This window comes from Melozone crissalis, unplaced genomic scaffold (assembly GCF_028551555.1).
Source record: "Melozone crissalis strain CALT ecotype California unplaced genomic scaffold, PUWL_Pcris_2 ptg000068l_1, whole genome shotgun sequence".
NCBI classification, from domain to species: domain Eukaryota; kingdom Metazoa; phylum Chordata; class Aves; order Passeriformes; family Passerellidae; genus Melozone; species Melozone crissalis.
Window position 1 is genome coordinate 7,225,482 of NW_026535846.1, and position 25,811 is coordinate 7,251,292.

General features: G+C 54.0%; 1 protein-coding gene across 4 annotated transcripts in view; it reads left to right on the top strand.

Annotated features, from left to right (window-relative positions):
• The window catches only part of FRMPD3 (FERM and PDZ domain containing 3), a 67,054-nt gene that overhangs the window by 36,732 nt on the left and 4,511 nt on the right, over positions 1-25,811 (top strand). For 3 of the 4 annotated variants that reach the window (XM_054289337.1, XM_054289339.1, XM_054289340.1), the window contains 10 exons: positions 190-294; positions 1,274-1,381; positions 1,862-1,993; positions 3,465-3,584; positions 3,701-3,837; positions 4,571-4,694; positions 5,265-5,354; positions 7,223-7,405; positions 19,662-19,806; positions 24,300-25,115. In XM_054289337.1, the coding sequence (XP_054145312.1) occupies positions 190-294; positions 1,274-1,381; positions 1,862-1,993; positions 3,465-3,584; positions 3,701-3,837; positions 4,571-4,694; positions 5,265-5,354; positions 7,223-7,405; positions 19,662-19,806; positions 24,300-25,115 (1,960 nt within the window). The remainder of the gene's footprint in view (positions 1-189; positions 295-1,273; positions 1,382-1,861; positions 1,994-3,464; positions 3,585-3,700; positions 3,838-4,570; positions 4,695-5,264; positions 5,355-7,222; positions 7,406-19,661; positions 19,807-24,299; positions 25,116-25,811) is intronic. The other variant, XM_054289338.1, reaches the window with a different exon arrangement.

A 25,811-nucleotide genomic window follows, 5' to 3' on the forward strand; every position in this document is an offset into this window, starting at 1 on the left:
TCTGGCCCTGCCTGTGGCACCCTGTAACCACAGCCAAGGGGCTTTGCTTTCCACCCTCCCCATCTCATGGTTTGCTGCCCACTCCCCATCGCCACGCTGGCTGCAGAGGGGTTTCCTCTGTGTGTCTGCCTTTCCCCACACCATGGCTCCCGGGGCAGGCAGGTGATTGACCCAGTGCTCTCTTTGCAGTCCCCCAAATCCGCTTTCATCAGCGCAGCCAAGAAGGCGAAGCTCAGGTCCAACCCGGCCAAGGTCCGATTCTCTGAGCAGGTGACGGTCGGCGAGACAGACCCAGTAAGTCCTGCCAAGTCCTGCCCTGCCTTCCCTGTGCTTCACCCCCTGAGGGGTCCCCAGGGCCACAAAGCTCCCCTTGCCTGCTTTGGCCTCTGCAGGTGAGAGCAGCTGTCTGGCCTGGGGAGTCCCACAGGACTGATGCCCTTGGGCACAGTCACTGTGTTGGGTCACTGCTGGGGGGATTTTCTGTGGTTATCCCCTGTCCCTCTGAAGGAGCTCCAAAGACTGGCTCAGAAACCTGGTCTCAGCTGAGCCCCCCTGAGCACCCAGGCAATGCCAGTGCCTGCTCTAAGAAAGATCTGTGGCTTCCAGCCTGATCCCAAAAGCTTTGGGATGCCTCTATGTGGGGCAGGGTGACCAGGGCACTGCTGGATGGCTGTGGAAGCTGGAGAGTTCCAGCGCAGTGCCTTTATCTCTTAATTGCAGAAAGGTTTTGTTAACAACAAAACAAATGTGGAAAAAAAACCCTGTAAAGCGCTTCTAGCACGTTCTATTTTTAAGCAAAATCAATTAGGTAATTATCTGATTGAAAAGCTTCTCACCAAATAAAATCAGCCTTCTCCCAACTTCCTGCAGAGGGGATGGGCAGGGCTGAGGGGGGATAGGCTTGGGGTGAGGGTCAGGAAGGGGGATCAGCTCTGAGCCCCCCCAGCCATGCCTCCTGTCTGGGACACAGCTGGGGAGAGGACAGGCTGCCAGCACGGGCACTGGGGTGTGCTGGGCAGAGCCAGGTGCTCCGTTCCACTGCAGCTGCTGGGAGCTGAGCAGGTGAATCTGCCAGGCAGCTCTGAATTGCCTCAGCTCGGCGCTTCAGAACGCTGGCTTTCCAGGGGAAATGTGCCTCTTAGCACAAAGCCCAGAGCAGCAGAGGATGCCACGAGTGAGTGCTCCATCACTGACGCTCTCTGTCCCCGCCCTCCCTCCTCTCTCCGTGCCCCCCACCCTCCTCGCCTCCCCCTTTGCTGGCCCCACATGCCAGGACATGTTGAAGAAAGAAGCTCTCCTCCTCATTCCCAACGTGCTGAAGGTTTTCCTGGAGAACGGGCAGATCAAATCCTTCACGTTCGATGGCCGAACCACTGTGAAGGTGAGCCTCTCCTCTCCCCCAGGGCTCCGTGCACTCCTCTCCTCCCACCTGCCCGATCCATTTCTGCTTCCCGAGCACGATCAGCAGCGCTGGGCTGGCTGTGAGCCGCTCTGGCATGATGGATGGCCCGTCTCCCTCCCCAGGCTGCACGCTCTGCAGCTGGCAGGGATGGGGCTTTGCTGGCTCTGCCTCTCCTGACTTCTCTCCCTGCTGTGAGCCTGCCCTCCAGCCCGGCTGGATCTCCTGTGAGTGCCCCTGCCAGGGGCAGCTCCCTCAGCACACCCAGGGTTAGCCCAGGCTGCTGTCACCTCCCACTGCAGGGTCGCTGGTGCCACCCTGGGCACCCTCTCAGCCTCATCCTGGCACTGCCCCGGCTGCCAGGGACTCTCAGGGGGCTCAGAGTGGGCTCTCAGCGAGGTCCCAGCTCCCCCTGGGGAAGCACCAGTGCCTGGCACCCAGGGCTGTCCGTGGTGTTTGCAGGACGTGATGGTGACGCTGCAGGACCGCCTGTCACTGAGGCACATCGAGCACTTTGCCCTGGTCCTGGAGTACTCCAGCCCCGAGCAGAGCCACCGCTTCCTGCTGCTCCAGGACAAGCAGCCCCTGGCCCACGTAAGCTGCTGGGGTGAGAGGGTGGTGGGATGGCCCCGGTGAGGGGCTGGGCATGGAGAGCCTCCCCTTCCCCCAGTGAGGGCTTGGCTGGTGCAGGGGCACAGTTTGGGGTCACTGGGATGGGGCTGCAGGCACAGTTTGGGGTCACTGGGATGGGGCTGTGGGCACAGTTTGGGGTGACTGGGATGGGGCTGTGCTGTGGGCACAGTTTGGGGTCACTGGGATGGGGCTGTGGGCACAGTTTGGGGTCACTGGGATGGGGCTGTGCTGTGGGCACAGTTTGGGGTCACTGGGATGGGGCTGTGGGCACAGTTTGGGGTCACTGGGATGGGGCTGTGCTGTGGGCACAGTTTGGGGTCACTGGGATGGGGCTGTGGACACAGTTTGGGGTCACTGGGATGGGGCTGCAGGCACAGTTTGGGGTCACTGGGATGGGGCTGCGGGCACAGTTTGGGGTCACAGGGATGGGGCTGTGGGCACAGTTTGGGGTCACAGGGATGGGGCTGCAGGCACAGTTTGGGGTCACTGGGATGGGGCTGTGGGCACAGTTTGGGGTCACTGGGATGGGGCTGCAGGCACAGTTTGGGGTCACTGGGATGGGGCTGTGCTATAGGCACAGTTTGGGGTCACAGGGATGGGGCTGTGGGCACAGTTTGGGGTCACTGGGATGGGGCTGTGGGCACAGTTTGGGGTCACTGGGATGGGGCTGTGCTGTAGGCACAGTTTGGGGTCACTGGGATAGGCTGGCCCAGCCCCATCCCCAGTGGGCACAGCTGTGAGCAGCAGGTGAGCAGCAGTGACAGCAATGAGCCATGGAGTGCCCAGGTGTGCTGAGCAACCACCAAAGGGAGCAGAGGGCACACAGGGGCAGGGCATCAATATGAGAGGTGTAAAGGGTTGGGCTAAAGAAAAGAAAGAGGATCTGCTTACAGCCTTCTGAAGTCCCCTGATGTTAGGGTTGAAGCCTTCTGAAACTGTATGGTGATAGTCTGTGTATCGTGGCCATCTCAGCTGTGACATGTGCTGTGACAGGCTGGGATTGTGCTGTGGGGTGGCACAGCCTCTCCTTGCCTCTGGCATGGTCCTGCACGCTCAAGGTGAAAGGGGTGGCCGAAGAGGGAGACAGATTTTATCCACCCCACACTGACAGCACCATGGAGCTGCTCTGTGCTCCAGCCTGGGCAGCTGCAGACAGCACTCATGAGCATCCATGACTGGGAGAGCCAATAAGCTGGCACTGCACAGAACCAGGGATAAAATGGGGATCACAGAACAAACATTATTCTGAGTGGCATAAACCCAACAGCAGCAGGCAAAGCTGTCCCACCAAGGAAGGCTGGGATGTTGTTGGGATGAAAGGCGGTGCATGGAGGAGAGAAATCAAATATAACATCAGAAGAGAGGAGAGGACATCTCATGCTCTGCAGCCAATGGTTCCTGGGCTCACTGCTCCCCTCTGCTCCTGCCACAGGTGGTGCAAAGAACACACTACCACGGCATGAGATGCCTCTTCCGTGTGAGCTTCTTCCCCAAGGACCCGGTGGAGCTGCTGCGCCGGGACCCTGCAGCTTTCGAGTACCTGTACATCCAGGTGGGCACTGGGGGCTGCTGCTGCACGTCTGCCAAGGCTGGGCCCTGTGGTGGCACCCCTCGGGTGGCAGTGGCTGTCCCTGGGGCTGTCTGGGGACACTCTTCTCCCTCCCGCAGAGCCGCAACGATGTGATCAGAGAGCGCTTCGGCACAGAGCCCAAGCCTGAGATGCTGCTGGGGCTGGCTGCCCTCCACATCTACATCACTGTCTCAGCCACCCGGCCCAGCCAGAAGGTGTCCCTCAAGAATGTGGAGTGAGTGTGCCCAGGCTCCCACACAGCCCTCCTTTGCTGTCCCTTCCCCGTGTCCCTGTGTCACAGCCGTGTTTTGGGTGTGGAATGTGAGATGCTCTGAGCTGAGTGGTGGCTCAGGGGCTTGGCAGCAGGGACAGCCACCCCTGGTCCCATCACAGGGCTGTGTAAGGCCCCCTCACGCTGACACACAGCAGCCAGGGCTGGGGACAGTTGCTGTGAGCCCAGGATCATTTCCATGGGAACCTGGGCTGGTTTTCCACCTGCACCCAAGGCAAGGAGAAGCTCTGTGGCTGTGTAACCTCAGCCTGTCACCAAGACCTGGCTCAGCCCTCCTGTGGCTCCTGGGGGACCTAAACCCATACCCAGCCCATCTGTGCAGGCTGGCCTTGCGCAGTCGGCACAGGGAGGAAGGAGGGAGGGGTCACCCCAAAAGAGGTTTGGGAATTTGCCCTGCATCCCTAACTTTACATGAACGTGAGTGGGAGCTGGGGTCTGCTGCAGAGCGTGGCACTGCTGTTCCCCAACCTGCAGCTGTGTCACCAGCCTGGGGTCCCATCCCCTTGGGGACCCGAGCTGGGGGCTGCTGCTGCTCCGGCCGCTGTGCCAAGGAAATGCTGGTGTGGCTCCAGCTCCCTCTGACGGCAAGAGGATGCTCTGGGACAGTTTTGTGTCCCTCTGTGCTCGCTGGCAGCGCCTCCGAGCTGGCAGCTCATGCAGGTTTCCCTCCCCACAGGAAGGAGTGGGGGCTGGAGCCCTTCCTGCCCCCCTCGCTCCTGCAGCTCATCAAAGAGAAGAGCCTCCGGAAATCCCTCTCGCAGCAGCTCAAAGCCCACCAGCACCAGCCTGGGGGCACCAAGGTGAGCCCAGCCCACAGAGCCCCTGTCCAGGGCTGGGGACACCTCCTCGGGCACTCCTGTTATTAAATCCCCTGGGATGGGAGATAAATCCCACAGCCAGGTAGAGTCTCCCTCTCCAGAATCCGCTCTCAGGAGCTGATGTGGATTGCAGGGAGTGCAGTGAGGATCAGGGCTGAGATCAGCTGAGGCTTGGCTGAAGTGGCACACACCAGCTCGTTGTTATCTCTGCTCTGGGCTTGGAAAGCTCTGGAGGTGGCAGCTGAGCCATTGCCTTGGTCCCTGCAGCCTTCACAGCTCCCCAGGGAGGGAGGGAAGGGTATGCATCTCAGGGGGGTTACACACCAAGCACAGGGGCTCCTTCCTGGCTGTGCCCTGCTCTGAGTTACCTCCCAACAGCTGCCCAGGCTGGCAGGGGAGTGCAGATCCCCCTCACCCCCAACTCAGACCCACTTCCATGCCCAGGGCTGCCTGACAGCTCGCTGTGCCCCCTTAGCTGGGAGCCCCAGCTCTGCCCCAGCCTCCTGCCTCTCTTGCTGTGCTCACAGTGATCAGCTGTGTGTGTTTTGCCAGGTCTCCACAGCCCAGGCCAAGCTGCAGTACCTGAGGATCCTGAACGAGCTGCCCACCTTCGCTGGGGTTCTCTTCAACACGGTGGGACTGGTACGGTAACCCAGGCTGGGCTGGGGGTGCCTGCCCCTGACTGTGCCAGGGGGCACATGGCTCCCACAGAAATCACTCCCCTCAGTGCCCTGCTCTGCCCTGCTGAGCTCCAAGCCCACCCAGAAAGCCCAGGATGCTCTGCTGTCAGCAGGTTGGGTTTTCAGATTTATTGGGTCAGGAGCTGCTCTGTTCCTGCAGCCTGTGGGACAGCAACATGACCTGCTCAGTGAATTTGGAGGAGTTTCAGGCATGTGTTTTTAGCTCAGTGGTGCCCTGGCACATCCTGCCACCCATCCTGGAGGAGGGCAGCTCCTGGCCAAGGCCACTGTGGTCCCTGCTTGCCCACAGCTAGGCTTGCTGCCCTGTCACGGGTGCTGCAGCCTGATCCCTGCCACAGTGATCCTTCATCTGCACTGCTCACCAAACCACCTCAGCAGGGGGAAAGCCACCAGCACAAACAGGACTGGCTCACCCCTCGTCCCTCTCACTCCACTCCCCGCCAAGGTCCCCATGGGGGTGCTATTGCCCGCTGGGGGCTCTGTACAAATCACAAACAGGACAGCACTGCTGGGAACGTGCCTTGAGCTGTTTTATTTTCCAGCATCAGTCTCATTACATGGTTGTGACAATGGGAAGATGCCAGCAGCTCACATCCCAGGCAGCAGACAAAGAACTTAATGTTACAACTCACTTTATAAGTTTTTTGACCAATCACACAAAGCAAAAGCACATTGTCAGTAGTTCTATCCAACCACTATAAGCACAGGTACCTTCTGTTAAAGCAATGCTTGCTTATTTTGGATACAGTACCTGCTTGTAAGCCTTAAACACAATGCACAGAGCTCCATTATTAAGCTTCAAATTTCCTAATATCTTGCTAGATGAACTTTTCTGCAGCTTAGGGAGTTATTCTAGACAAGCATTAATACACAGACCATTGTTCTATTTGTCCTTGCTTTTCTACTTTTTAAATCATTTTTCTGCTGACCAATCTCATGGCTGCTGCTTAGCTCTAATCACAGTTTTACTGTCTCTGAGGCCTGCCTTTTGCAGCTTTCCCAAAACACTCTGATTTTGTGGATTCCCAGAGGTGCCACCTCTCTGCCATCCCTCCCTTTACCCCCACCACGGTCTCAGTACTTCCTGTGCTTTGCCTGCTGGGTTCCATCTCTGGCAGCCTTTGCTCTGCTCTGTCCGTCCCCTCACAGCTCAGAGGGCTGCCTGCAGGGAATCAGTGCAGGCACAGCCTATGGTGTCTGCTTGGTGCCATGGCACAGCACTCAGAGCCTGCCCCTGATTCTGCCTGGGTAGACAGCATTTTTTTTTTATCTCTGACACCAAAGCAATGCCTGTGAGCTGAACTGTGTTGAAGTGGTAAAAAGTATTCCCTTATTATCTTCTGCAAGGCTCTGCCCAGCTCCTCTTCCCCTCCACACCTGGCTTGAAGCATCCTTTTAGACCAGAGCAAGAAACATCCCTATTTCCAGTCAAGCTTTGGTCTTTCTTCTTTTCTGAAATCCATTCACTCCCTGCTTTGCTTCCTTCTCTCAGAGGCAATGTCAGATCAGACAGATTTGTAACACACTTGCTTTAGTGTAGTGACACCAGTGAGCCTGAATATTTCATGTGGACACTCAGCCCAGAGCTTTACTTTAAACAGCCCTGGCACCCTGCACACCACTCCCAGCTCTGCCAGGGGGCTCAGGGGGGCAGGTTGGTGGCACCAGCCTGGTGCCAAAGCCATCCTGGGCCTGACCAGGCTGCCAGCACTGAGGCTGGGCTGCATGGAGGGAGCCAGGAGCAGTCTGTGCCACGCTGGGTGTGTCTGTTCACCCTGCTGTCTGTCTGTCTGTCTGTCCATGTGCCAGCAGGATGAGAAGCAGCCAGCCACCACCCTGCTGGTGGGACCCCGGCACGGCATCAGCCACGTCATCGACCTGAAAACCAACCTCACCACGGTGCTGTCAGAGTTCAGCAAGGTCAGCAAGATCCAGCTGTTCAGGGAGAACCAGGGCGTGGCCCGGGTGGAGACCAGCATCCTGGATGCCAAGGTAGGCATGGGGGCTGTGGGGATGAGGCTGGGGCTTTGGGGCCAGCCTTTGAGGGGATTCACATCACAGCTGTGTGCTGGACAATCTGCTTGGGGGTTCCTAGAGACTCCAAAACCCCTTCACAGCAGGGCCTGCAGCATCTCCCCTGCCGCTCTGACTCCCTGTGCCACACAGGAATGGCTGCTGAGGGCCACAGGGCAGGCATGGTGGCATTCTGGCTGTGACCCAGTGTGACAGGAGAAGCATGGTGGCATCATGGCCATGACCCAGGGTCACAGGACAGGCATGGTGCCCTTCTGGCCACAACCCAGGGTGACAGGGCAGGCATGGTGCCCTTCTGGCCATGACCCAGGCTCACAGGAGAGGCATGGTGGCATTCTGGCCATGACTCAAACACCTCCCTCGTGGTTCAAGCAGGGTCCTCAGGGCAGATGGGGTGGAACAGGCCAGGCAGGCAGCAGGAGCCTTTGGAGGCAGGACAGCACCTCCCCTGTGCTCAGGGCTGGAGAGGAGCAGTGCATGGCCATAGCTGGGCTGGCTGCAGCTGCTGCAGGGGACTGGGAGGTTTCATGCATTAGTAGCACTTGTGGAACTGGTCAAGGCAGGCAGGGTTGTTGAATGAGGTGGAAATGATGGGAAGGGGTGTCAGGCTCAGGGTGAGCACAGATGGGTCTGTGTCCCTGGCCCAGCAGCCACCCCCTGGGTCCCCTGCCAGCTGCCCCTGTTATCCCCCCTTCAGCCCCCAGGGCACTCCTTGGCACCCCTGAGCCCTGTGTGGTGCCATCCCCCATCTCCTGCTATGGTTGTGTAGTGCAGTGCTGGTTCTGATGATCAATCCCTGTGCTCAGCCCCTGCCACCCCTCAAGGCTCCCAAACCCTCCAAGAAAAGTGTCAGCAGCACCATAAAATCTTTATTTCCTTCTTTGGTTCTCACTGCAGCAGCCTCGAGATCCTAGGGAGATCTTCCCTTGGCCTTTGCTGAGGTTTTCGAGCTGGGCCATGGCAGACAGACTCAAAGGCACAAAGCTCTGTGTGTGTCCCCAGGGCATCCTCGGTGTCCCTATCCCCAGGGGAAGGACATCTGAGAGGCAGAGATCTCACTGATAAATGCCAAATCTTCTCCTCTCCTTCCACCTTGAATTCAACAGGACAGAGTTAGGATTGGGTTTGGAGTTAATCAGTCAGGAACAGTACTTGGCAGAGAGTCTGGCCCAGTGGGGCTCTGTGGGGCAGGGAGGTGCTGCTGCACAAACCCTCTGAGCCTTTGGCTGTGGCTCAGCTTTCCTGCCCCTGCATTCACCCCTTTTCCCCCAAGACTGATGAAGCTGAGCTGCTCTGCCAGCTGTCTCTGTGTTTCATCTCCTGCAAGGTCTCCAAGCCTCAGCCCTCTCTGCAGCCCTCCCTTTGCACTGTTTCAGTGGTAGCCTCACAGCTGTAATCATGGTGGATTTTCTTAGGATTCTCCTGCTGCTTCCTGTCCTGGTGGATTTTAGCACTTTCTCCAGTCCAGCTCATTAATTCCTCCAAGTCTGTTTTCCTGCTGCCTCTGTGCCTGCTCCAGCTGCTCTGCTCACCTGCACTAACACCCCAGCAGCCTGTGCCAGAGCTCTGCTAATCCTCATCCCCTCCACAGCCTCATCCACAAAGCCCTTTCTTGGATTTCCTAATCCAGTGGGTATTTGGTCAACTGTAACATTTTTAACATTCCCTCTTCTGCATCCCACCGAGGTCAGTTATGCAGTTCAAGCCTGGCTGTCCTGCTGTGCCTGTCCCAACCCTTCTAAGCCCTCACCCTGCCCTGCCCAAAGCCCTCCAGCTGCCTGGGCTGTGCAGGAATCCATCCATTTTCTCCTTAGAGAGCAGGAATAACCAGGGGATATTGGCTGCACCACCAGCAGCCCTGCTGGTTCCTCCTGCTGCCCACAACCCTTGGACTTGTGTGTGTAAAACCACCCTATTAATGCATTAATGATGGGGCATTTGTGTGTATAAAACCACCCCATTAATGCATTAATCATGGGGTATTTGTGTGTATAAAACCACCCCATTAATGCATTAATGATGGGGGACTTGTGTGTATAAAACCACCCCATTAATGTATTAATAATGGGGGATTTGTGTGTATAAAATCACCCCATTAATGCATTAATAATGGGGGATTTTTGAGTATAAAACCACTCCATTAATGCATTAATGATGGGGGATTTGTGTGTGTAAAACCACCCCATTAATGCATTAATGATGGGGGATTTTTGTGTATAAAACCACCCCATTAATGCATTAATGATGGGGGATTTGTGTGTGTAAAACCACCCCATTAATGCATTAATGATGGGGGATTTTTGTGTATAAAACCACCCCATTAATGCATTAATGATGGGGGATTTGTGTGTGTAAAACCACCCCATTAATGCATTAATGATGGGGGATTTTTGTGTATAAAACCACCCCATTAATGCATTAATGATGGGGGATTTTTGAGTATAAAACCACTCCATTAATGCATTATAAAAGCACCCCATTAATGTATTAATAATGGGGGATTTCTGTGTATAAAATCACCCCATTAATGCATTAATGATGGGGGATTTTTGAGTATAAAACCACCCCATCAATGCATTAATAAGAGGCTGCTCGTGCCCTGCTGCTGTGGCTCACAGTGAGTGCTCTGAGCGCGGCTGTCCCCACTGTCACCCAGCTCCATGGCCCTCTGTCCCCTCCCTGGTGTGGAGGAGAGCACTGTGCCCCCCAGCACAGGCTGGCCACAGGAGGGACAGATGCTCTGGAGGCTTGGGTGCTGCTGGCATCCATCTGCTCTGAATTAGGTGGCAATTCCCACGCACTTGTCCACGGATCCTGCGGCGCTGCTCCCCACAGCCATTCCCCGCTGCAGAAATCCCCTCTGTGCCTGCAGCAGCCCTTTCCTGCTGCAGGAGCAGACTTTCCCCTGTGACCCTGCTATCCAGCCCCCTAGAGGCTGGAGGAAAGCCAGCTCACTGGGGTAAGCAGCTCACACCTTCCTGCGAGCATCCACATGCACAGTGCCTTTATCTCCAGGAGAAATATTCCATGCAGCTGCCTCTGGCCACCAAAAGCCCCTCTGCCTGCCTGGAATGGAGCAAAAACCCCATTTATGGATCTCAGCAGGCTCAACAGCACCGTGCCAGGGCAGGGCTGCTGTTATCTGTCTTCATTTAGCCATTATCCAAAGGGCTGGGTTTTAAAGCAGAATGTTTGCTCCAAAACTAGGCATATGCTAATCCCATGCAGGACAGCGATGGATGAGGCAGGCTGAGAAAAGCAGGCAAAAAGATCATTAGCTCACAGTGCTAATCTGCTCTCTGCAATTATTCTGTTGCACTGAACGTGTCACTGGCTAAAGCCCCAGGTTGCAAATCAATCAGTTTCTGCTGTGAGTTTGCAAACCATTAGAGGGCTCAGAGTGGTGTCCTGGCTGCTCTGGGGACCTGTCAAATCCCTGTCACCCCTGGGAGCCTGTCAGAGCTGCAGTGTAGGAGGGGATGTCCCCCTGGGCTGTTCACCCTGCTGTCAGGGGATGCTGGTGCTGGGGCAGCTCCCAGCCTGAATCTGTGGGAGGTGCTCACTGAGTTACTGTGGAAACACAGATGGCCAGTGATGCTTTAGGGTTTTGTGCAGAAAGACCATCTTGAATTTCTAAGTGTAGCTAAAATGGGTTAAAAAAGGGGTCAGGTCTTGGAGCAGCCCTCGGCTGGGGGGTCTGAACACCCTGACCAAACCAGCACAGTCCAGACATCCTTCCCTGCTGCTGAGCTGCACCCACAGCCCAGACTCACCTGCCAGGAAGGAGCTGGGGGAGATTTTCAGGTAACAAACAGGCTTGAGGAGATCATAAACCATTTGCATTTATTTCGGGTGGAAAAGAAATACTGTTTGTCTTATGAATTATTCACTAGGTGTAGTTAATTGGTTTGTTTTGGAGCTTTTCCATCCTGGGCTTCCATTTCTGTTTAGAACAGCCCAGGGATACAAACCCAGGGCTGGGACCTCTGCTTTGCCTTCATTTGCTTTTTGCCACTGTGCAAGAGGGTGGCAGATGCTGACAGAACCCCTCAGAGAGGAGCCACACAACCTCAGGACAGAAAAACAAAAACCTCCAGGTTTCTGCTGCTGGTTCCAAGATTTTTGTTCCCTGCAAGGTCTGTGAGAGCTGCAGGGAGGACAGGAGCAGGTTTGTCTCAACAGTCATGGAAGAAGTGAGCAGCTCTGCTTGGGAATGCTGAGAAAGTTCCCAGCCTGCAGCTGGGGGCAGGACTGCACATGCCCAGCTGCACTGCAGTGGGGCAGGAGGTCCTTTGGCAGGTTCCAGTGGTCCTTTGGCAGGTTCCAGTGGTTATTCTCACCTGGCAAAGCCTCCTTTCTGCTGGGGCTGTTGCTTCTCTGCTCTTCCTCCTCAGAATCAGTGTTTGGGCACTGATTTTGGAGCGCAGTGTGGGGGCAGGGAGGTGGCACAAGGTGTCTCCTGTGATCTTTATGATTTTACATAATCTTTATTAAGTGCATCTTGCCAGGTTAGGGGGCTCTGCATCTCCCAGAGGTTTCTCCTTCCTACTGGGACCAGCATTTGAGAGTGGCCAATGCTTCTAAGCCAGCTCAGAATGGGGCTGCAGGCATGCACCTCCTGTTGCCCCTGGTGCAGGACTGCAAATTCCTCCTGTACCTGCCAGGAAGAGCAGTGCCAGCATCTCCTGCCTGGCACCTGGGCAAGCCTGGCAGCCTGGAGGGGGCACAGGAGGTGGCTGCTCCCCAGTGCAGGCTCCAGGAGCTGTGGGGAGAGCTGTTCCAGGCTCCCCTGGCTGTGCAGCTCCACAGCTCCCACGAGAGCAGAGGGTTTGTTCTTTCTGAAATGGCTTTTCCAATGGAGCATTTCTCCTCTCTGATTTACACAGCTGCACACTGCTGGGCTTTTGGTTATTAACAGGCCTGACATTGGGACAAAGGCTGCTGAAGCACTCTGAATGTGAATGACAGAAGGACAGCTGGATCACCTGAGCCTGGCCAAGCTCTGCAGAGGAGCAGAGGAGCTGGCCCAGGCTGTGCCTGTCCCTGTGCTGGCTCTGGGGCACTGGCTGCTGGCCAGGCACAATTCAATCAAAGGCATTGGGGTAATTGACATTGGTCTCCCAGCAGGGCCTGCAGCCAGCCTGGTGCTTAAGCTGAGGTCAAGACTTGAGAGAGGAAACCAAAGGAAAAATTAATTCAGAAAGGTCCCTGGCTGCTGCTGCTGTGCCTGGAATGTGGGTACTGGTGTTGGTGTCCCAGGGTGTGCTTCCAGCCTGCCATGGAAAACAGCACCATGCACAGCTGGGGCTCAGCCCTCTGCTCTCCTCCTGGAAGGAGCCAAGGAGCCCCTTTCTGTCACAGGTGATGGATGATGAGCCCTTGAGCCAGCCCTAAGCCTGGCTGTGCTCCCTGGGCTGATCACACAGGGATGGGATGGGCTGTGCTACTGAGGCCAGAGCCCAATGTGCATTTGCCAAACCCCAGTGTGAAAACAGTGGGGAGCCACATCAGAGTCACCAGGGCAGGCCAGGCTCACGCTCCTCCTGCTCCTGCAAGCCCTGACTGAAGCCCCTGGGATTTCTCCTACAGGAAGAGCGAGGCTTTGGAGAGACAATGGGCCTGCAGCTCTCATTCCTTACACTGAATTAATCTTTATTTGCATAAAACCATTCTGAAACACCATCATCATCTCGTGGGAGAGAGGGAGGGATTGAGATTTCCTTTGGCTTGGTACCTGGGTGGGAGGGGCAGACACAGATCCCTGCTTGCAGTGGGATGAAAAGCAGGGGAATGGGATGTAAAGCAGAGGAATGGGATGTAAAGCAGAGGAGTGGAATATGAAGCAAGGGAATAGGACGTCAAGCAAAGGAATGGGATGAAAAGCAAAGCACTGGGATGCAAATTTAAGCACTTCCCATCTCCAGCAGCACCCAGAGCACTGCCTGCAGGCACCCAGGAGAGGAGCCAGCCAAAAACAGGAGTTGCAGACAACATGTGGGGAGGATGAGTTTCCAAGCCTGCAAAGCCAAATTTGATTTGTTCATTAAAAAAACAAAAAAAAGCCCCAAACCCAACCAAAAATGCAGCCCTCTAAGGAAGGAGGGAGCTGCTGGTCTAACCAAGGCAGTGCCCTTATTGATCAACAAGTGGGAAATGGTGGTCCTAGTCACAAGCAGCCTGGTATTGATAGAGCTGAGTTAATAATGCTGCAGGGGAGAGAAGGAAAGGTCAAAGTAGAAGTGAAAAATTGGCTGCTGCCTCATTAGGCCCAGGTGCCTGTATTATTAAATAAAAACTTGGCAGTGCACCTCAAGTAAACGAAGGAACATAAATTATGTAAATTCATCTCCCCTCTTTCTGCTGCAGTGCATTAAAGGAAGCAGGGTAGGACCCAAAGTAAAGCAGGGAGATTAAAAGGAAATGCATATCATCTTAGAGGTTATAGTAGGAATAGACTGGGTCATAAATTAATTTCAGTATGAGGACTGTTAAAATCATCTAGCATAACCCTGGCCAGAAAACTTCCTACAGACCTTTGTTTGAGCAAGAAAATACCCTCCAGAAGGACACTGAGATCTTATTTAAAAGCAGGGCATTATAGAAAAATCACTTTATCAACTATAAACTAATGCAAAAGTAATTTCTTCTATCCAGTATAAACATATTTTGTTTTACTTCACAGAGAGACTGGTTGTCAAGCAGGAAACTTTGAATGAAAAGGTGTCCTTTCCTCATGAGGCCTAGAAAATCTGGGAACCATTATGCATGAAAGATCAAACCATCAGTAATTTCAGGCTGGTGTTACACATTTAGGTGTAGGAAGAGCATCCTTGTGAAAAATTTGGTTTTTTTACATGTTGGCACATTGCAGGTCAGAGATGAACCTTTACCTGGGCATCTGATGTTTGGCCAATTTTTAGAGCAGTAGCATTGTCCCAGAAAGTTTGGTTCTGTGTAAAACTTGGAGATTTCACCCTAAAGGTGCTGCTGTGCTGACAAAACACAGACAGGCATTTCTGCTTTGCAGAGCCCTGGGGGCTGCTGAGGAGCTGGAGCAGCAAGAATGTGCCCGTGAGAATGAGGAAGAGGATGGGCTGGTGGGCATGAGGCAGGCCAGAGGAGCCTGGTGGGAGGACAGCCAGGGGTTATCCAGGTTGATAAGTGTCTTGGTTTGGTAAGCCAGGTGCCAGCTAAGGGAGGCAGGAGCCTCCCCTGAAATTGAGAAAATGAACCCCCCTCCCTCCCAATTGCTATAAATTTTAAATTAAGGGGCTCTCAGGCAACAAAAATTATGGGAGCAGGAAATAACAGTTCTTCAATAGGGAAGAAAATAAAAGGATAAAATAAACAATGCAGTTCACTAGAACAACACTGACAGGGTCAGAACCCAACCTGACACCCTGTGGGTCAGGGTGTTGGCAGCAGTCCCATTGGAATTGTGGCTCAGCCCTCCTGCAGTGTCAGGGGTGGCTCTGCTGGAGCAGGGATTCTGTAGAGAAGGATGGATTCTTCCTCTGAAGATGCAGTGGAAGGAGAGGCAGCTGCTGTTCCTCTGGGGAATCCAGTGGAGAAGCTGTGCTGGTGTTCCAGAGTCTCCAGATTATATCCAGGTAGGAATGCTTGGCTCCTCCCTCTGGGCTCACATCTCCCAATGGGATGCTGTAGTTCTCATCAGCCATGCAGGGACATTCAATAGCTGTTATCAGCAGATGTCCCCTCCCAAGGGAGGAGTGAATGTGGTCACTCAAAGAGAGAGATAAGGCAAACTGCCCACCTGACAGAAGACAACTACATATAGTAATAGAACACATCTTGCCTTGCAATCTGGAACAAAAGCTGTTCCCATCAGTGATCAACCTCATCTCCTGATCAGCAGCTGGGACGGAGGGCTCTGCACCGTGTGGCCAAGGTGCTGCTGAGCAGGGCTCAGGGGAACAGCACCGCTCTTGCCCCTGCTGCATCCCTCCCTGCCTTCCAGCTGCTCTCACAAGGCTCTGCCCTACTGCACCCCTGGGTTTGGAAAACTTAGGAAGATTCATGCTCTTCCAGGTCGCTGCCTTTTTGTTGGGTTTGGTTGAGATTGAGCAGTGAGTTGAGAAAACTGCAGGGAGATACACAGGGATAATAAACACAATAAACCCCAGCCCTGTGCAGTCCTGACCTCAGGCTGGAGCCCTCTCTGCCTCTTGCAGGATGTTTCCAAGGGAATGGAGGTGAATCCCCTTTGCCAGAAGCCAAGAAGACCCAAAGCACAGACTGCAGTTCTTCAGGGCTGTTCTCATTTAGAGCAGCTCCCCACAAAGCTGCCCTGAATTTGCCATCTAAAGCCCCCAGCACCCTGAGCTGGAAATGCATGGTGCACCTGCTCACAAAGTCAATATTTGCTCAGCTCACCGTGCCTGGCTGTCTCCACAGGATCTCGTTTGCTTTGCCCACATGGAGCAGGGTGGCCAAGGGTGCCAATGCCTAAAAATAATACCTCCATTAGCTGCCAGCCCTGGCACCTCCTCCTTGTGGAATCATGTCCCAGGGGAACAGGGCTGCTGCAATCATGTTGTCTCTTTGCCTCTTGGCCCCATAAATCACTGCCAGATCTGCTGGCCACTCTCAGGGGGGTGTGGCAGCAGGGTGGACATCCCAAAGCAGCTGAGCTGTTGCAATCTCCGTAAAACTACTTAACAGAGTAGAGTGGAAGAGAGAGAGTCAGTTGTAACCCCGTGTAGGAAGGGCTCAGATCCTGTGCCAGAACTCTGTCAGTGAGCAGCAGAGGAGCCAGCAGGGCCAGGGGAGATGCACAGCCTAACTGCAGCAGCTTTGCTCACCATCAGTTGTTGCTTTGATTTTTTAAGATTTTCTAAGCCTTCTGTTGTTAACATTCTTGTAGCAGACTTTCTCACACGTTTTCTGTAAATAACTTATTGTTTTGCATTCCTTTATAGAGAAAGAGAAAGTTGATGGACTGTTGGTTCGTCCAGTGCCATTGGAGAGGTGGCACTGTCACCCTCCAATCCACTGTCACTTTAGGAAAACTATAAATGTTGGGGTCAGAAAATGAACTTCCCTTTTTTCACCTTGAGAACAGCAGTGTGAGCTTGTGTTCTTTCATATCCTATAGCAACAATCAGTGTCTTTGTATAAAGCTCATAACCCACAGACCCAGGTGTTGCTCTAGGACACGAAATAAAATGATGTGACACTGGACTCTCCAAGGTAAAAAAGAGGGAAGGTTTAATTCTGACTCCAACATTTATAGATTTCAAAAGTGACAGTGGATTGGAGGGTGAAAGTGCCACCTCTCCAATGACACTGGACAAACCAACAGTCCATCACATTTCTCCTCCATGAAAGAATGCAAAACAATAAGTTATTTACAGAAAGTGCATGAGGAGGTTCATTACAAGAATGTGAACATCAGAAGGCTTAGAAGAACTTAAAAAAACAGGATGACACCCAGGCACTGTGGGCTCCCAGGCCATTGGGAGATGACACATCCACAGCATGGGTGGATGGCTCCAAGCTGCACCTGAAGTGATTTAATCCCCAATAGCAATATTTAAATGCCTGACAGTTGAAGGACCCTCACATAGCTTCCCTGCCAATATATCAGAGTAATCTTTCCTAAGCTGTAACATTAAACAGATTCAAGATTCCTCCTTTTCAGAGCAGAGTGCCACAGTTAACCCCTGCATGCCATGCATTTATAGCTGGAAGCCATTCTGGAGGCTGGACTTGCTTGGAGACCTTGTAGGGAGCTCACAGCACCCTGGTGCTTCATTTGTAACCAAGGAACACCAGTCAGGGTTGTTGTATCTCAGTCCTGTCACCCTTCAGGAGGACTGATCCAGGGGCTGTGTCCTGCCAGCAAGAACCTGCAGTCCCATCTCTGGATGGGTGGGAGCATCCTGAGGCAGAGGCAGCTGAGCAAAAATGGAAACATGGAAAGATGGAAATGGGTCCTGGAGATGCTGGTCACCAGCTGGGAAATATGGAAAGATGGAAATAGGTTCTGGAGATGCTGGTCACCAGCTGGGAAATATGGAAAGAGGGAAATGGGTCCTGGAGATGCTGGTCACCAGCTGGGAAATATGGAAAGATGGAAATGGGTCCTAGAGATGCTGGTCACCAGCTGGGAAATATGGAAAGATGAAATGGGTCCTGGTCACCAGCTGGGGCACTGGGGCTGCCCTGGGGCTGCAGGGTGAGCACTGACATGGGGGCAGTGAAGGTTCACAGCCCTGTGGAATTCACACATGGTGGAAATTACCCCCTGCTTCTCCTTTAGGATTGGGACTCTCAGCCCACCTTGGCCCCTTGGTTTCGTCTCCCAGCACTGGGTGTTCATCAGCCACTGCCTCCCTCCCACTGGGATTTGCTCCCTCCCTTGCTGCTGGCACTCCAAACCCTGCAGAGCAGAGCAGGGAAAATGCACAAAGATGTCCTCAATTCAACAGATGGCTTGAAAAATCCAGGAGGGCTTAGCCCTGTGAAGAAGCCACTTGTTTTAAGGATGCTTCATACACAGAACACATGGTTTCCTTTCATCACTTATGTCAAGACTGGAGCTGGGCTAAGAGGTGTCACCCCCCACCACTGCATGCTGCCTCCTCTGAGCTATGTTGAGAACCTCTTCACTCCTCTCTCTCTGCTTTGGTACTTCCCCTTTGATCTGTGTCATCTCAGGTTTATTTTCCAAGACTCAGAGAGAGCCTTGTCGAGCAGGCAGGGGCAGAGCCTCTCAGCAGAGCACGTTCACTTGTCAGGCTGCTTCTCCTCCACATCAAGTTATTTCTTTCCCTTTATCTTCCTGCACAGCAGCCAAAGAGGGAACTTCTTCACCCTGGCCCTGGGAGAAATGTGCCAGGGGCTGGCACGGCTTGGGGATCTCATGTTTGTTGCACTTTACACCCAAGTTTGTTGCACTTTATGGTCCAGAGCATGACACTGGCCTAAAGTGGGCCTTGCTGTGCCAGAATTGGCTTTGTGGCTTACAGAAGGAAATATTGAGCAGAGCACAAAACTGACCAGTGGGTACCAGGAACCTCTTGTGGTTATAAAATAAGAAAACCAAAATAGCTTTAATGCTTTTCACACTGTGTAGGCTTAAGCGTTTTGTAAAACAGCCTTGGTGTTCCCTGAGTGTGGTAAATGAGTTCTTTGAGTCCTGGAGGGCTCTCAGTGTGCAAGAGGCTGAGTGTGGCAGGACAGGCAGCCTGAGAGAGCAGCAGTTCAGCATCCCCAGTTGGCTCAGATATCCCCTGTACCTGGGGATGCTTTGTGCAAGGGGTAGGTGAGGGCAGGAGCTGCATTTGCCATAACTGTTGAAGGCACTTGTTAATTTTTCCATCTCTTGGGTCTGTCCTGAGCAGTGCTGGGGGCTCAGATGGAGCAGGGAGCTCCCAGGTGAGCTGTGCTGACACAGACTGCTCTGCCCAGCCTGCTCCAGCAGTGCCCAGGGCCTCACTGGGTGGGTAACAGTGAATCCCACCCCAACAGCTTCCCTGGCATGCTGATCCTCTCCTTGGGACAATCTGGGAGCTGGGAGTGACACTGTCTGCTGCTAGATTGCGCTGTGAGGTTATATGTGTCACACAGATCATGTCTGAGTTTTATTTCTCTTTAAAGCAAAGCTCTTTTTTAGCATGCAAATAAACGCTCTCCTAAAAGGGAAGGCACCATCTGCTCCTAAGCACAAATTTAATTTTCCAAAGGGTTAGGTTTAAATAAGATCCACAGTCTCAGAGTGGTAGCTGGGGGAACCTGTAATGGGGTTTGACCCTTTTGGCATCTTGCTGGAAGCAGATATTTTAATTAATGGTGGGGAAACACAGTGCCTGCAATGAGAGAGGGGTTCTGGCAGCTCCCAAACTCCCTGCACTTCTGGCAGCTCTGGAGACTTCCAAACTCGCTGTGCTCCTCCAGAGGCCCTGATGGTTAAACAGGTGCTTGCAGGTGGTCTCAGAGCACTGATATGCACACAAAGGATCAGAAGGACATTGTTGTGGGTCCCTCAGCAAGCAGGAACCACAGCTGCAGCCAGGCACTGTCCTGTGCTCAGCTGGGTGAGCTGCAGCCAGGCTGGTTTCACCTGGCAGTGCTGGGAGCACCAGCAGCTCACCAGTTCCACCAGTGCAGGGCCCAGCAGAGCCCTGTGCAGCTCTGGTGCCCACCAGCTGAGCCAGGGGCCCTCACTCTCTCTGTCCCTCCTGCCTTGCAGCCCCTGGTGTTGCTGATGGAGTGGCCTGAAGCCACCAACTTTGCCTGCCTCATCGCGGGCTACTGCCGGCTCCTGGTGGACTCCAAGAAGATGATCCTGTCCAGGGCCCCCAGCCAGCCACCCCCTCCTCAGATTATCAAGGCAGGTACGTTTCAGCCTCTGCTTTCTGTGCCAGCCCCTGTGCAGCCTCCTGCCCTCCCCTGCAGCATCAGGGAGGGAAAGGCTTTCCCTGACAGCTCCCATTCACCTGGAGAAGCAGCAGGCTCCCTCTTTAACCAGAAAGCAGGGAGCAAAGAGACAGGTGCTCATTTTGGGTCAGCCAAAATGACTTGTGGTGTCAGCTCAGCCCCTAAACACTCCCCATGAGCCGTGCTGGCAGCTCCTGGAGCAGCTCCAGGAGGGGCTGTTTGAGGAGGAGCCCTGTGAGGCTGCCAGCCACACGCTGGGGCTCACAGAGCAGCCTGTGCATTCCCTGGCTGGCATCCTGCTCCACCCGAGTGTGTGAGCTCAGGGGCTGCATTCCTGCTGCCTCTGACCCTGCTGCCCCCAGCCTGGGGCTCTGAGCCTCAGGGGCAGCCTGTGACAGTGGTCACAGGGGTTTTCAGGTGAAGGGAGAGACCAGAATGTTGTCTATGTTCAGAAGGCTTGGTTTATTATTTTATTTTTTATATATATATATATATATATATATATATATATATATATATTACATTATAACTATACTAAAAAGAAATAGAAGGAAAGGTTTCTTCAGAAGCTAGCTAAGTTAAGAATAGAAAAGAAAAGAATGATAACAAAAGGCATCTCTCTCGGACTGTGTCCGAGATAGCTGTCTTGATTGGCCATTAATTATAAACATTCAAGATGGCTCAATCAAAAATCTACCCAGCAGCAGATTACCATTGTTTACATTCTTTTTCTGAGGCCTCAGCTTCTGAGAAGGGAAAATCCTAAAGAAAGGATTTTTCATAAAAGATGTCTGTGACAGCAGCCCTGTGAGCGTGGCTGCTCTGCTGAGTTCCCAAATCAGGAAGGAAACTTGGCTGTCCCAGCTTTTCAGGGAGCAGAAGGCTGGTCTGGACACAGCAGGAGCTTCTGTCCCAGCAGGCACCAATGCTGTCCCTTAAGGATGGATTGCAGGTGTGAGTCACCCTCCAGAAAGAGCAATGATTCTCAAGAGTGATTTCAAACAAGACCCAACCAGGAACCACATGCTGTGGCTCACATCCAATATATTTTGTATAGGAACTATAAAATAGGGGTTTAGTGACTGGAGATGGGCAAAATACCAACCCAAGGTCACTCCCAGACCCCCCAAGTGACACTGTAGCTCCAGAGGGCTGTGACAATTGCTTAGTTTAGGTCCAGTGTCAAAACTCACTTCCCAAGACGGGCCTGGCCTGGGGAGGAGTGCAGAGGGTCCTTGGGAAAGCCCTTGGTGCCTTTGGGGAAGGCACCCAGACATGGATTTGGCACCTGTGGGAGGACACACTCACAGGAGGGATCAGGAAAGCATCTGCAGTAACCTCAGTGAATCCAGAACAGGCCTGGCAGGTGATTTTGGTGTAAGTACAAGCAGTTTCCTCTCCTTTCTTCCTCTGTGCCCCTGACTGACAGCTGTCACTGTGCTCTGCCCAGTTGCCCTATGGAAATGCATTTAATCTCATTTTGCTGTGAGGAGAGGGTGTTTGTAACTGAGCTGGTTTAGCTGCCATCAGAGTGCTCCTTCCCTGGCTTGTGGGACACAGAGACACAGGGGGACGTGGCTGTGGGGAGTCAGAGAGGGGCAGAGCACCCCACACCCAAGGGCTTGGCAGGAGACTGGCAGCACCACAATTCCTGGCATCTGGGGATGTCTCAGCACGTGCAAATGGTGTTTTCCTACATTCTGTGGCAACAGCCAGAATTTTTTCCTGAGGTTTTGCTTCAGGGTCCTCATCCAAACCTCTACCAAAGAGTTGTAGGTCTTGCCCTGCTCTTGTCAGTCTCAAATAACCAATCTCAGTAACCCTGCAGGGTGGGAGTGATGTGAGAGGAAGTCACAGAGTGGGCAGGACAGCAGTGGGTCTGTCCCTGCTCCATCCTCCTGGGTGCAGTGAGAACCTCTGTGACCCATGGGGTGGAGCAGGTCCCTGGCAGACCCAGGGCACTCAGCCCAGCCACCCTTCAGGAGGGGTGGGTTTAGGGTGTGCTGGGCAGTCTGCTCACATCCTGCTCTCCACAGGGCTGCAGGCTGAGCTGTCAGAGCTGGCTGGATCACAGGGAGCAGGGATGCTGATCATTAGCACATCCTTGCAGGAGAGAGCCCCACTGGGATGAATTAAGTTAGCCCAGACTTCCCAGGCTGCAGGCAGACTGTGCCAGAATCTTAAATGTAAAAATCAAGCCTTGGCCCATGCTTTTACCTAGAAGAGGAGCACATCCATCTTCCCTGAGGCCCATTAGAGCCTCCTGCTGAACAGCAGACATTTTTAGAAATGCACACGCTGTCTGAACGTTGTCAGTGAGATCCATCTCTGCATCTCCCTGAGGAGCCATATGCCACAGCCTTGCCCTCCAGTGTGCCCTGCTGGAGCTACCCAGGTGATTCAGCTCCCTGTCCCTTCTTCTCCCCACTCTCACCCTCAGCCACCATCAGCTCTGTGCCCTTAGCTGCTCTCTCAGCTCCTTGGCAGGCAGTTTTCTCCCTCCTGAGCATGCAGCAGCTGGATTTTGGATTTTTGGGGTTTGGCCCCATTCAGCAGCAGGCCTTGGCTTGCCATGGACAGCCAGCAAACCTCTACCTCAGCCTTTGCCACCCTCCTGGAGCCCACACATGCCAGCTCTGGCAGCCTAGTGCTCCCTCACCCAGCTGTCATTTCATGGCCAGGCATCAAAGAGATTTTGTTTTTATTGGGATTTTAGCATTGCAGGTGATGAACAGTATAATACAAACATGTGTTTGGGGAAACAAATTGTCCAATTTGTCGAGCTAATGAATTTAATTAGGATTTATTTGATTTAATTTCCCCTTGGTCAGACAGAACCTGCATCCCCTGGCTCTCAGCACAGCTGCACAATCCAACCTGCAATGCAGACAGATTCCCCTCCTGAGGGATGGACCTCTGGCCAGAAATTCAAGTAGTATTTCAGCCAGTTTCCCTGCACAAGGGAACAAGGGGAAGCTGTCACTGGGAGATGCTTAACAGCAAGAGCAGCAGGCTCTGTTATAGCCAGCCTGATCCAGTAGCTGTCAGCCTGATAGAAATAGCACATGGATCACAGGCAGTGAGGGACAAGGGGCTGTTCCTGCCACTGGAACACAGCCAAACTGCAGTGGATGTCTCCCCAAAAGGCAATATTACTCCACTTTTAGTAGTCTCCTGATGAACACTGCTTGGAGTGGCCAACATTACCCAAAAACAGCAACAATTCCTTCTTGCCATATTACATGTGAGCTGGCAGGCTGAGGCTGGAGGTCCTTGTTGGAACAGGAGCTGCTCCTGCTGCCCTCTGGACACACTGGTGGGTCAGTGATGAGCACCCACATCCCTGTGTCCAGTGCCAGCTGTGCTGGCCAGCCCTCCTCTGCCTCTGTCTACCCAGCAGAGGGATTGAGCTCAGGGACCTGTCCTGGCACCAGGACTGTTTCATGTCCTCATCAAGGACACAGTGGATGGAGAGCACCCTCAGCAGTTTGCAGATGACACCAAGCTGAGTGGTTTCGTTGATAGTCCTGAAGGATGGATGACATCCACAGGGACCTGGACAAGCTCCAGCAGTGGCCCCTGGGAATCCCATGGGGTTCAACAAGGCCAAGGTGCTGTACCTGGGGCAGGGCAACCCCAGTATTGATCCAGGATGGGGGATGGACAGATGGAGAGCAGCCCTGCAGAGGAGGACTCAGGGATGCTGGGGGATGAGAGGCTGGACAGGACCCAGCCATGTGCGCTCTCAGCCCAGAAAGCCAAGAGTGTCCTGGGCTGCCCAAAAAGCAGCAGGACCAGCAGGTCAAGGGAGGGGATTCTGTCCCTCTGCTCCACTCTGGTCAGACCCCACCTGCAGTGCTGCCTCCAGCTCTGGGCTCCCCAGCACAGGAAGGACATGGAGCTGGAGGAGCAAGTCCAGAGGAGGTCATGAAGATGATCAGAGTGCTGGAGCACCTCTGCTAGGTGAGAGAGTTAGAGGTTTTAGTCTTGAGAAGAGAAGGCTCCAGGGAGGCTTTTTAATAGGGCTTGTAGCTATAGGACAAGGGGTGGTGGTTTTAAATTGAGAGTAGATTCAAATTAGATACCAGGAGGAAGGGTTTTATGATGAGGGTGGTGAGATGTAGGCACAGGAACATTCAAGCTTTCCTTGAGTGTTGGACATGGCTCTGAGCAACCTGATCTAGTTGGTGTCCCTGCCATTGGACCAGATGGCCTTGAAATGTCCCCTCCAATTCTGTCTGTGGTGCAGGACATTTTTCCTATCTCATTCCTGGCAGCCAGGCCCAGCAGTTTTCCAAGGGACAGCCAGGTGGCTGTGCTGCAGGGAGCGTGGGTGTCCCCCTGGAGGGCAGAGAGGAAAGGATGTTTCTCCAGCGTGGGCAGGAGCTTCCCCAGCTGTTTCCCCTCACTGGGTGCTGCTGCTAACGCTCCCGTTGTGCTTTTGGTTTAGATTACATCAACGCACACAACTTCCAGCGGCCTGCCACGGCAGGGCACGTGGGAAAGAAGGAGAATGGGCTGGTGGGTGGCTCTGCCACTGTCCCCGGAGCAGCCGGGGCTGCTGCCAGCCGGGACTCGGAGCTCATCCGCTTCTGCTACCTGCACATGCGAGAGCAGAGGAAGGAGAGGGAGAGCGCCACGGATATCAATGAAAACCTGATCTTTTTTGAGGAAACTCGTCCCAGGACCAAATCTGACCCCACTTCCAAAAGCTCTGGCCAAGGCTACAACGGGGCAGCCAAGGAGTGCGACCCGGCTGGCCTGGAGCAGGAGAGGCAGGGCAGCAGGGCCAGGGCCCACACCATAGACACGCACCTGCGCGGCGACAGCGCCCACCTGTACTGCGAGTCCTGCCAGGCCAAGATCCGGAGCCGGCTGGCCTCGGGCACGGCGGGCAAGCCCGGCAGCACCCGCGACACCACCGTGGACCTGATGTCGCTTCCCCCTCCCGGCAACGACGAGGAAGAAGACGAGACAACGTCCCTGCTCCCCGCCATCGCCGCTCCCCCTCCTGGCTTCCGAGACAACAGCTCCGACGAGGACGACCCCAAGCGCCGGGCGGCTGCCCAGAGCCAGGAGCAGGGCCGGCACCTCTGCGGCATCCTGTACGACGAGATCCCGGTCACCCTGATCGACACCGTGCAGCCACGGACCGTCCGCGACCACGCCCAGGAGCTGGATGATGCCCTGGTGTCCACCCTGCAGGCGCTGGAAGCCCTGGCTGCCTCAGAGGATTGTCCACATCCCCCACCACAGCAGACAGCAGGTATTTCAGTGGCTGTGACTCCCTTTTTTCCCTATAGCCTTTCTTTCCTACTGTACATCCTTCCCTTTAGTCTCCTCCTGTCCTATAAGTGACTGTGAAGCAGCTTCTAGTAAAAACTAAGTTGTGGCAGCAGGCTGTAGCAGGAGCAGCCAAGCTGCTGCTCAGAAGATTTCTAGGAAGCTGAGGTGGGACTCCTGTCCCTGACAGGGGCTGAAGGAGTCTGTTGGTTTGTCCCAAATCTGCCATATGCCACAATGCTGGGGTGAGTCCATAACCAGCCAGCACTGTGAGTTCCTCCCCACTGTGACCCCTCTCAGTGGGACCTTTGGCCATTGGTCTCTGCAGGTTCCCACCCAGGTTTTGCAGTGTGTGAGCCCTTCACAGGGCAAACCTGCTGCCAGATGGGTGACTCTGGGACCAGCCTGCTGGCAGCACAGCCCTTTGTCCCTCTTCCCACCTTGGTTGCCCTACTCACTGTGGCAGAGTACCTGTTGCCCAATTTTCCTTCTTGTGCCAGACACATGCCTATAGCTCTGCTACCACCAACAGTGGAAAGCTTCACAGGATCTTTTCCTGGGCCAGAAGCTCTTGCTGAATTGAGCTATCAAGCCAGCTCAATGCTGACCAAGTGATTTCCCTTAAAAGCCTTAACTCTTAGTTGTGAGAAGCCACAGAAGTTTCTCCAATGTGCCCTGC